The 12,937-nt window shown below is 36.1% G+C and overlaps 1 protein-coding gene across 13 annotated transcripts in view; it reads right to left on the reverse strand.

Annotated features, from left to right (window-relative positions):
- Positions 1 to 12,937, reverse strand: part of Nrx-1 (neurexin 1) — a 724,770-nt gene that overhangs the window by 377,724 nt on the left and 334,109 nt on the right. For all 13 annotated transcript variants that reach the window (XR_013033607.1, XR_013033611.1, XR_013033609.1 and 10 more), the window contains one exon: positions 959 to 1,119. Coding sequence is in view for 8 of the 13 variants with exons in the window: in XM_076522634.1 (XP_076378749.1) it covers positions 959 to 1,119 (161 nt within the window). In the remaining 5 variants the exon portion in view is untranslated. The remainder of the gene's footprint in view (positions 1 to 958; positions 1,120 to 12,937) is intronic.

Here is a 12,937-nt window from a genome sequence, read left to right on the forward strand (position 1 = left end):
ATATCCCGTTATACGATGTATTATGTAATGAACTAACCTATTCATTAATCTATTCTTGAACTAACGTCAATAGACGTTAATGTTAACGAATGATACGTAGAGTGTTTTATTTCGTCATACTTAAGTAACTGTTCACAATTCGATCATTTCATTTTGTCATCCACCGTGTATAATTGGATCATTCCATTAATCGTTCACACGTATTCATATTCATATATATCAAATAACATCAAAATGTAAAAGAAGAATGGCAAGAATTGTATAAATGTGGAGAAAATGTAAAACCAAAAACGTAGACAGAAAAAATACGTATTTTGATACGCCATTTTACATTATATTTTAAACCTGAACATATTATAGACCAACAGCGCTTTCTTATTTCTATTAAATACGAAAAAACTATATTCTACGACGATTATTCTAATACGATCGCTCTTCACAATGTACACTGTGGTCCACCAAGATCTGCCACTTGAATTACCACCCATATTGTCTTACTGTCTCTTAACTCAGTTTTAGTTACTCTTTTCATTGGTAGAGTCAAATTTCGTACGTTACGATTAAAAGATTCAAAGCGACCTTCGAATCTCGACAATAAAAGCAATATAGAAAAGAAAATTAATTATATCAGAGTATGCCGCATTTTAGAACCGTCGTTTTTGAAACATTTTTCTATGGAAGAAACGGTTTCCGAGTAATTTAGGTGGCAGATCTTAGCGGACCAACCTGTACATAATTTACACATTTTTTTGTCCAATTACAATTTCAATCGTGCGGAACAACTGATTGAGAAATGATCTGTTTAGAAGAAATCGAACAGTGTACGAAAATAATTGCGGTCGAGTAACGTTTGCCCGTTTCGCGAGATAATGTTGCTTCAGCCGGGATCGAAACTGCCCGCGCTCGTTAATTGCATTAGCTTAATCGCCGTTGAAACGAAATAAATGAATCTCGTTACCTCTTGAACCTGCCTGTGCACGACGACCTTGTGCCACTGATTATCGTCGAATCGGACCCGGTATGGTTTTATATGGAGGTCTAATCTACCTTTAGCCAGCGACATCCCCACAGCGACACCGCTGTCTCTCAGGGATATGGTTAGATAATCGTCTCCTTTTCCTGAAACAAAAAAGTTTGTACGGTCAGTTGATACTCGCCATTCCAAAATTACCTGGACCGTGCGAACAGCGCGAACAAAAATCACGCGCCTAACTTTCATGTCGCCAACAATCGCGAAAACGAGGGACATTCATGGTTTTCCAGCCGTTAATTTGTCGGCTAGAAAATTGCGGTAACATTGAGGGCATTTTATCAGTGGCGACACGATTTTGTCGAGCTATTTTTATTGAATTGGTAAAATTAAATAATTGAATATGACCGATATAAGGAGCGTTAAGTGATCTTAAGTCTGATAAAATATTCTGCGCGGTATCAGTGTAAGCGTTTATACCTTAATACCAGATTTCATAAATTAATTTTTATTATAATTAATATGAATATAATTATTATAAATTTTATATTATATTATATTATATCATATTATATTATATTATATTATATTATATTATATTATATTATATTATATTATATTATATTATATTATATTATATTATATTATATTATATTATATTATATTATATTATATTATATTATATTATATTATATTATATTATATTATATTATATTATATTATATTATATTATATTATATTATATTATATTATATTATATTATATTATATTATATTATATTATATTATATTATATTATATTATATTATATTATATTATATTATATTATATTATATTATATTATATTATATTATATTATATTGTCAACAAATTTGTTGACCAAGCTTGGCAAGTTTTGTTACCAAGCTACGGATTTCATGCATTTTATTTTATGAACATTGTTAGACAGAGAAATATATTTTTATGTAATTTCTGCTTCGTTCAATTTTGATTTTGTTCGGTTGAGGTTTCAATAAGGTTATAATTTCTAAGATAAGATAAGATTCTCCGCCTAAACGGAGAATGCAAAATGTTTTATCTAACTAACGATCGCAAAAATGAGATTAGTGAACCACATTTTTCGTTTCCAGTAAATTTCAATGTTCAAGTATAAAAGAATTTCGAAAGAGTATTGAACAACAGCTGCTAGAGGTAATGTGCCAAGATTTATGGTAGCAATTACTGTTTCACCCGTGGCGTGCCTCGTAAATCGCAACCTAATTTGATGCACCCAATGCATCAGCACGATAATTAATTTTTCAATATGGGTAATTAATCCTGTCACGATTACAAAGGCAAAAAGCGGTATGCCTGTTATTTACACGATACGTATTGCTTATATTTACATATATATTATTATTCCGTGCTTATCACTGAACTGCAAAACACCTGTATGATAACAATGAGCGCGTGTAATTTGTAACAGTAGACCAATTGAAATTAACGTGGAACATCAACTTTGTATATTTGATTGGCAAAGATATGAAAGATAAAGAATCCTCGGTTTAATTTGAGTATATTACTTACGCTTATGTTACATTTAATACGTTACGAGTAACTTAAAGACGGGGCTCGGAAAAAATAGATTTTTGAAATAGTTCGTATCTTCTCATGTAATACAGAACTTGGCAAATACACTCTCCTTGAAAGTTTATGGAAATAGCGTTTTCAAATATACATATTTATCTACGTACTATTCATATGTGATTGCTATTTAAAAAACAAAATTTATATGCCATTCTGAATTAGACAAATATTCATAAAGACTATTTATATAGTCTATTTACTGTTTTAAAAATCTATTTCTGCCCAGCCCTGCTCAAAGACGATGAGATTGTTCTACAAACGAAAGAATAAATCCGAATTCCTACTCAGCTCTTTCGCTGAACCTAATGACAATGGCATACCATAAAACAATTAAAGCGGATTAACGGTTAAGTGCCACGCGAGTCGCGCAAAAATGACACTAATTTTTAATTAGTCTCAGAAATCTCTTCTTGTAAATGTACAGTAAGTCCTCCACACACAATTTTCCTTCGGCTTGTAAAGACAAATGGACAAGCCTCGCAACTCACTTTTATAGTCGCCGATTATCAACAATTATAAAAACGAGGTTACAAGCTGAAGGAAAATTGGGGAGGATTTATTGTATCAGACTTTCGGTTGTTCCTGGTGCAACGACAATTTCTTTTAAATTGTCCGGGCTTAAAATGAATCAACGAATGTTAATTCAACGAAATCGGCTCGATCGGTAGTACGTTCGATCGGTAGCATGATTTTAACGAGAAATGGGTGGCTCGATGTACTGCTAGGACACGAAGGGTCGCAGGGCTAATCTTGTACAAGTGTTAAGAGATAATCGACGAGGATTCGACGCTCCCGCCGGCCGACCGTAATTATACTAAACACCAGAGAGATTGGCGGCGCGGCGTGAAAACCAACGAAAAATAAAGCGTCGCTCGCCGCGTCTTAATCCCTCGGATCGTTTCGGTGCTCGCCGATATACGGCCATAATCTACGGGCTTTTCAGTCCGGTCGGTACGATAATTATTAACGACGAGCTCAGTCGCTTTAGCGGGCTCCCCAGACCGCCCTCGAAAACGAAAAGCACCGAAACTAATGGTAAGCGGGCACAAACGATTTATACACGTCGTTTCAAGATTTAATCCAGCCTGAAATCGATGGGCGGGAAGGCGAAAGAAAAAAGAAGAAGAAAGGAATACGGAAAATAGAGGGAAACACTCGACCACGACGGTCTCTCGACTTGGCAACGTCAAAGCGGACCGTAACCGTGTCATCGGTATCGCGGAAGATGGATTACCCCGGGCAAGAAACACTTCCTGCTGTTGTTTGAGATCAGGAAGAGCGCTGTAGCACCGGTTTTGCACGCCAAATTTACCTTTCCGCGCGGACCGTATTCACTTGCCTTTAAATCAAATTCGCCGTTTTACCAAAACGAAGCTAAACCGAAGCCGTTCCGATCAGAAATTATCCAAATAAATTTTACGCAATTACGGCGAAATTGGATAGCTACGATTTAAAATAGTGCAGAAATTAAAAGAATTTAAAAAGTATATCAATAGCAAAATTGAAGCACCGCTAATTTTTGGCCGGAAAATTGTCGATTTTCGAACAGCCGTAACGCCGTTAGAAGCTGTCATGAAATTATGTCTTTTTCAAAGAATTAAAGCTTGAAATCTCCGCTTTAAAATGCCACATTCAAATTTTGAATACCACGCGTTTCCACGACTGTAGTATCCTAAATCTAAGAGCATGTTCGCGATACCGAAAAAGTGCAGAGTTTAACGCCCTCCGTGGACTTGGAAACATTTTTCACATTCAAAGTGCTATAACTTCGCGAGAAAAAATTGCAGCGACGTAAATCGACCCTCCAATTAAAGGGGAAAGTCCGAACTTTAGGATGTTGTGAACGGCATGCTGAAGAACAATTTTTCCAAGTCCACGGAGGGCGTTAAACTCTGCACTTTTCGATATCACGAACATGCGCACAAATTTAGGATGCCACACTCCTAGGGTTGCATGATATTAAAAATTGGAACACGATATTTTAAGGCAGAGATTTCAAGAGTTAATTTAAAAAAAAAGTCATAATTTTATGATAACTTTTCACGAAGTTACGGCTGTTCGAAAATCGACAATTTTCCGGCCAAAAATTAGCGACGCTTTAATTTTAAAACCACTTGATCGCTCATCGATCATCGATCGAAGATTTACACTCAGCGGGAATCGTCGGTCCGCGCAGAATCTCGAGTTTATTAAAAATCGCGCGACTCCGATCGACGAATAAAAAACGTTGGTAAAAGGATTCGGAATTTTTCATATCGAGTTTATTGCATTCCCGATTACCGAGCCCCGGTGATTAGCCGTCGACAATTTCTTACCGACGCGGCGCGGCGCGCTGCTCGACAAGAATTCGCAATTTCTTATTTTCGAATTTCATCGGAGGGCTGGGGCTCGCGGAATAACCGCCCGATGTAAAGTGACTAGAATTGAAATTCGAGGGAGATGTAAAGCTTTATCGCGGAACAACGAAAGCTGGCACGTCGGCGAGACGATTGGTGGTGCGCGTCGTTTAAAATTCAGCGTTTATTCATTTATGGTAATCCTGGACGCGCACCGAGCGTTCAAATGCAGGGGTCAAATAGAATGGGGAAAAAGTACCGTGCAAGAACTACCAAGATACGGGTTCGATGCGCGTCCTAGCGCATCCTGGTGGATTCGTGGAGATGGGCTCGTGTCTCCCGCGGCAGTCGTCTCTACGCGGATTAAACTCGACACCTGTTTGTTCACGGGAACCGTGCTCGATAGTCGGAACGGCGAACCAATTTGGTAAGTGTTCTGTGAAATTGTTACCGCGAATTCATGGTGTCTCCTTCTCTACGGTTATCGATGAAACTGTGCATTCGCCAAAAATGGGGGACACATATTCTCCATCCGTCGGAGCTCAAATTTTAGGGACGAAATTTAGCCCCGCGGAAGTCGCGGCTTGGCGAGCTACTTTGCAAAATAGGATAAAAATGGTTCGAAGGGAATTTCAGATAAGGTCGTACTTCCGACTATTAGATTTTTCGACCTTGTGGAAAATTGTTCGTCTCGATTTTGCCTAAACAGAATGCACGACTTACCGAACCATAAAACATTTGGACCATCTTTTCATTTTCAGAAGGTACAAATATTTTTAGAGTGATTTCACCTCTTGATGTTAGTTCCCCAACGATCAGAATGTAGAGTTTTGTTGTTTTTTGTTGTTGCTTCGTCATTTTACAAAGCGAGAGAATTCGCGCAGTACAGTAAATTTTTGCCTAATTGACGCTCGGATTGAACAGAGATATGATTTTATAGTTACCGATTTTCAACGATTATAAAAACGAGCCGCAAGACTCGAATAATCGTATATCCTCTTCCGACATTGTCCATTTTTGTGCACAATCTGAGCGTCAACTAGGGAGAATTTACTGTACAATGAATTATAGGAAAGGAGCATGCTATGAACACGATACATCGAACGATGACCAACGAATACGATAGCGAAGACAATGTATGGATATCAAATTGCAACTAACGATACAATACATCGATTACATGATAACGTACAGAGTTTCATCCAACTGTTTAATCGTCGGAGCGATGACTAAATTGAGTAGAATATATAATAGAATATATAATCTCTCTCTCTAGAATATATATAATAGAATATATATATATATATATATATATATATATATATATATATATATATATATAATATAATATATAATATAGAATATATATATAATATAATATAATATAATATATAATATAGAATATATATATAATATAATATAATATAATATATAATATAGAATATATATATAATAGAATATATATAATATAATAGAATACTATTAGGATACTATAGTATCTACTATTCATATTACATATTTTCATGGTTTTATATTATATTGGTATCACATAAATGTCATTCGAATTATAATATATATACTTATATACTTCATATTCGTATCATAAGTTCCATAAAGATTAATATAAATCAAAGTTCTCATATAATATACCAGAAATTAAACAATATAGCTCCCGCGCGTACGAGGTATGATGTTATATACGAGGTATTACGATTATTAAGTAAATACGAGGTGCTTAATGGGTTAAATTTTCATAATAACGATTTTATATATTGTTAGAAATGTACTTACGAAATCAATATAAATGTATTGCATTCCAAGCTCAATTTCCAAATTTGATCACTTCATGCGTATTATCGAGACCGTCGAATATTCGCGTTATGATTGAAAAGATTGATTATACATTAATTACGTTTGACTATAAAATATACTTCGCTATAGCGAACACGCGAACATATGTCACGCTTCAGTTTTCAGTGTGTTAATTGAACCACCAAATTATGGAGTACGGTTACAACGTTACTGCATAAATATTTACGTTGCATTAAATTGCATATACTGAATTATATATAGGGAAGGACATGTAGTGACTAATATATTATTCAATAACTCGATGATCAGTGCAAAAAGAAGACCCGCGCGTCAGTTGACAATTAAATATAAATTACGTTCTGTTTAGAACAGTGATAACAGATTCATGAAACAAGTCAATATTAATGTGTGATGGTGACAATTTACATATTGTATGTATATTTGCAATTTTCATTATAAAGAATCGTATAGGTGATAATCTTTATACATAATAAAAATTTGCTGCATCGATTGCAATTCCTTTGAAAAGCTCTTTCTTCCTTTAAAAATTCCATTGTTCCCTTAATAATTTCGTTCGTCCTTTAAAAATTTTGTAATATTTTCTTTGACAGTTTCAATTCTAAATTCTTTTAATCCTTACCATCCTTAATCCTTAATCCTTACTATTTTAAATAGCTTTCTTTTTTTTCGATTAAAAATTTCAATTCTAAATTCTTTTAATCCTCTTATTATTTTAAATTGCACCCTCTCATATTTCTCACAAATGCATACAATTTTCACTCATCATCTAGTAAACTAATCGGTCTAACACGTCTAAAAAAAGAAAAAAAATTCAAATCAGTACGTTCAATTATGAAAAGTTTACTTTATTTAAAAAGGTGTATAATTATCATTACTAAAGGTGTCGATATATTAACGCCTCGATTGTCGCGCATCGATCGCAAATGCGTGAAACCAATTCCAAACTACGTTTCATAGTTCATTTCTATTGCTATACATCCGAACGAACTGAATGTTACTAGGATTTCTAGAATGCAAAAAAGCTAAATTAATAGTAAATACGTTTGTTGCGTGAACAGGACAAGCTTATTGCAGCAACAGATAAATGGAAGAATGAATTTAACCAGAAATGTTTCCTTTTTCATTTAGTGAGTAGTTGCACTTTGGTCATTCCTGATTCTGCTTCTCACCTTTACTTTTCCGCACGCGCTATTCGTTCTCTTTTTTATACTCGCACCAGCGTTACAGTCACCCATACCAATTTTAGACCACACGAAGATAATTGCTTTCCAACAGTGCTTTTTACTTCGATATTGCGAGAATCTTTGAGTTTGATATTCAGCATTGAACGTGTCAATATTGCTCGCTGAAAAAGTCTCAATCCAAAAAAATCTCTTCGACCAGAAGAAAGAATAAATCAAGAGGCCGCAAAGGTAGGTGTCGCAAGAAAAGAAAGAAAATGTCTGTTGCAGTGGGTCTAAGGTCGACGAAGAACGAGAGGAGGCTGCGGAGAGCAACCCGGACTGGAAAGTTTTCCACGCATCGAGACCGCGATCCGCAATGCTGTAATACACACACGCTCTCGCATAGTTCACGTTCTACTTTGGTACATCGCATATCTGCTTGCTCCGCAGTACTAGCCCCTGGTCGCTCATTTGTTCTCCTGATAAGCTATACCTATGGTCGCCCGTTTAAATTATGCACATTTTTGCCCGGCACGCGGAACAACGCTGTCGAGCCGTGTTCCACGGCCCGGATTTTTGTTCCGGCGCGGCGGCCGCGGCGCGGCGGCCCGACGTGGAAACACGTACAAAAGATAACTTCGGAACCTCGGGCTCGATTGTTTTATCGTCAGACATTGCCATCGAGTTACCTTTTGCTGAATTCTGAGTTATTATCCACGATTACACTGTGTTCCCTATCTTCTGTTTCCGTTCATTTATCTCTACTTGTGTCACCAAAGTTGTTGTACAAGAATTTTAACTCTTGTTTCTATTTTATATTATAATATTATATTATTTATATAATATATTCTTTATTATATTATTATATTATTTAATTTATATTATATTATATATATTATAATATTATGTATATATTATATTTATTATTTATTTTAATTCTTTTGCTAGATTATAAATTATTATCTCTGATATTATTATAATAATGTATTCTCTGGGTTTTGTTCTTTTTTCTTCAATTTTTATTTTCTTCGTTTCCGCGTCTCCAAAGTTGCTCTAAAAGAATTTTAACTTTTGCACGATTATAAATTAATATCCTTGATCAACCTGTATTCTTCGGGTTTTGTTTCGATTAATATTTATCTACTTCATTCTCTCATCTCTAAAGTTGTTCTAAAAGAATATTAACTGTTGTATGTTCTTTCGATAGATTATAGATTATTATCTCTTATCATCTTGTATTCTTCGGGTTTCGTTCTTTCCCCAATTTTTATTCTCTTCGCTTTCGTGCCTTCAAAATTGTTCTATATATTGTTCTGTTCAATTATGAGTTATTACTTTATTCCCACGCTTCCAAAGTTGTACTAAAAGAATTTTAACTCTTACACATTCTTCCGTTGAATTCGAAATTGCTATCTCGGATGAACCAGTATCTGATATTTTTTTTATGAATAAAATGATATTTTGATTTTGTCGAATATATTATTAAATTATAACATTTATGTCATACCAATCAGATTATAAAGATTATAAAGTTTCGTCGCTTTGACACGATTTTGTCTGACACGCAGATCAGGACAATACTACATTAATAAAAATGTATAATTTTATATTTCTGTTTTCATCTTGAAAACTATTCCAGAAGAATTCTAATTCTTGCATTTTCTTTAGATTGTTCCTGCTGCGTTGACGTACAGCGAACCTTCGTTCCATTTTGCATTCCAAAAGCTACTCTCTCAGAGAATATTAATTCTTGTACACAATGTGAATATTGTTTCCGTTGTATCGACAACACGGTAGACCTTCGTGCCTCTTCTTGGATTCAAACTTATTCGAAAAAGCTTCTACCATGTTTTATTTCCGTCATCTTTACATCTTGGACGCTATTCCAGAAGAATTTTAATTCCCGCATGTTCCTCAGATTGTCTTCGTTGCAACGAGAACAGAGCAGATTTTTATGCAAATTGGAACTGCTGCAGGAATTTAAAGAAGCAAAAGTTACGTAGAAGTTTACTGCTTTCCTTGAGAGTTTTGAAAAATTAGGAACGAAGCAAGAATGTTCTCAAATTCTTCTGATGATTATGCATTCTCTATGTAAAATTAATCCCCAGTTACTGTGGTGTACGCAATTACTCTGCCTTTTGTATATTTTCACAATTTTGTTACATTCATCGAACTTCGATGAATTATTTACTTGTTACAATTGTACATGCGAAAGACGGGAATTCTTAAAATATCACAAGAATTGTTTCAACGTTTTGACTCTGAATTTACAAAATTTTCTGTCAAGCTTATGAAAATGTTTAAGAAAATACCGAACAAATGGAGATTAATATTGAATAAAATAAATCGTACTAGCTAAGATATCACGATAAAACAATGTAAAACATATTAAGATTACGGAAAAACAAACCAATGATTATTTATTTGAATTTTTGGAATTTTTTCAATTTCAATAGTTTATTTATTCTGCACGGTAACTGAACCCTATATTTCGTTCGATGCATTAGTTACTGTGCACAGTAAATGAATCTATTTTTCATCAGGCCTACATAACCTCAAATTTCAAGTCATCTCTGTCATATTTTTAAAGAGTAGAAATGTGAATATGAAGTTTTATTAAACCAGTCATCTCTAATATGAGCTTTTATATGATTTATCATTGTATGAAATTTTTTGTATAGAATATAAAATTTATTAAAGTATGTTAAATGTTAAATTTTTATTCTGCACAGTTGTCGGGGCTCGGTATTCAGGAAAGGAGCGTAGCAAGTGAAGCACAGTAATCAAAGCACGGTATTCAGGCTGGGAGCACAGTAACTGATTCTTGTAGATTCTAGGCACACGGTAACTGGCTCCAGAACTTTTCTTTTCCTTTCTGCTAATATTCAAAAGAGATTTGATAGTTCTGCCATAGGAAAATTTACATCGACAAAAGAAACTTTGAAATTTACCTTAATGTTTTTAAGAAGTGTCATTCGAACTGTGTTTAGTAGCGAAAACTCCCGACGGCGGCTAACCTTATTTTTAGAGTCAGAGTTAGGGTTACTTTGCGTCGACTTTGGACGCGTATCATATTTGAACCCATGGTTTGCGCACCTCGGGACTTGAATTTTTGGAGTTTTCTCGGCGAAATCTACGGGAATATACGCGAAAGAGCCAAAAATCTCTGGACCCGTAAAGTAAAGTTTAACCCTGAAGGGCCGCTAACAGGGTACAGTAATCGGCTCGTCTACCCCAGACTCGTTGCCAGGCGAGCGTAGGATTATTTTCGGCGATAACTGTTTCGTAAACAGGGCCAGTTAAGACACCGCGTCCGGCCTTGCGGGCGAGCAAGGAATTTCAATGGCTCTGCGGAGCCGGTGCCGGCGCGGTACGCCCGAGAAATAGAAACGAACCGCTCCATCGACTCGTATAAATTCTCTGCGTAATGAACAGCACGCTTTTTCTCTCGGCACGGCTCTGCTCGGCTCGCGCTCTCCGCCTCCGCGTTCCTGAAGCTGCGCCCATTCGTTCCTGCCTTATGCCCTCCCTCCCCCGGTCCTTTTTCCACCCTCAACCCTCTGTCCTACTTGCATTTCTCATCCGGCTGCTACGTTTCCGGCAGTTTCGCAGTTTAAGCTCGTGACCCCGTCACGGCTACTCTCCGAGCATTGTTCCGTGATCGTTAAATATGCCCGCGCCGAAATTGTTTCGAGCGCCGCGAAATTTTTAGGGTTCCCGGGCCGGCCGGCTACGGGAAACACCGTTTGTTTCGGCAACCACGCGACCATTTCGCTGCTTATAGCAACATATACTTCCACGGGGATGCTGAGAATCCGCCACGAATTGCACGCTCGCTTCTTCACGATTTTTCGTATTAATTGATGAGCAGCGCTTGCGAGGCGCTTAATACTTTCAGTGCCGAAAATCAACCCCGAAAATTCCCGGGCAAGCAAAGTAATCTGTTCTGTGGTATCTCCTTTATGATCGAGGAGATTACGCGTCGTTGTTTTCAACTCTTGTTTTCCGTATCGGAGAAAATTCAAGCTCTTTGGATTTATTAGTTTCTTGTTGATTTTGTCTAGCTCCTCTAATATGTCAATATGATTCGAGTAATTTAAAAAAATACGTTGGAAAGCAAGGTCCATTCTTCAAAAAGTTATTTCGTTTTAAAAAGTGCTCGAACACTCTCGCGAGCCACTGTACATGCTACCACATAGCGTGGAGCTTGATTATCCGACGTAAAAATCTTATCGTCGAAGTAATTCGTGAAATGCAACGTGTTGCGAAATATTAAAGGAATTTAGTAAAACGAAGTTGTAGGCTCTCTGGATATTATGGGACGTGTAACATTATTAATGTCAATATTCGACTGTAGTTGAATATTGATGTAACACGTGTGTGTGGAGAACTGATTCCCGCACGTTCTCTAACTGCAAATTTCGTTGATGATCGACGGTATCCAATACTTTTTGACATGGATCGCGCGACAGCAAATCGGAAAGACATAAACCAACGCGAAATAATGAAACAAGCTGGCAAAACGAAGTTGCGGATATTATGCGACGCGTTGCATTATCATCGCGCAATGTATTTAAACACTGTGCCGTCCGCAGGTCTTAGATGTGATTCTTTTGTTTGACGCCGGCATAATGGCTTGGAAATTTTAGATTTTAAAGAAAATTTCGAAGGTGGCGGTAATATAAATTCCTAAAATTAAGATATGTCGTCCAAGAATTTTCGTACTTAATTCTTGGTTAAATAAGCACAATGCTGTAGCTAGTTTGCTGCCTTTTAACACCCAAGAAATATATTGGGTTGGCAACTAAGTAATTGCCGATTTGTTCAATGAAATAAAAAGTTTTTTTTTACTTGGAACGAAGTTTGATCTGTAATGTATTTTCCATTTTGTTCGATGACCTTTTGCCATCTCTCTCTGACAACTTGAAAATTCCACGCTCGTAGAAAGTCTGATCCTTTTCGGCCAAAAACTGAGTTAAGTGAGATTTTACAGCGTCATCGTCGTTAAAA

Source organism: Megalopta genalis, chromosome 6 (genome assembly GCF_051020955.1).
Source record: "Megalopta genalis isolate 19385.01 chromosome 6, iyMegGena1_principal, whole genome shotgun sequence".
NCBI lineage: Eukaryota > Metazoa > Arthropoda > Insecta > Hymenoptera > Halictidae > Megalopta > Megalopta genalis.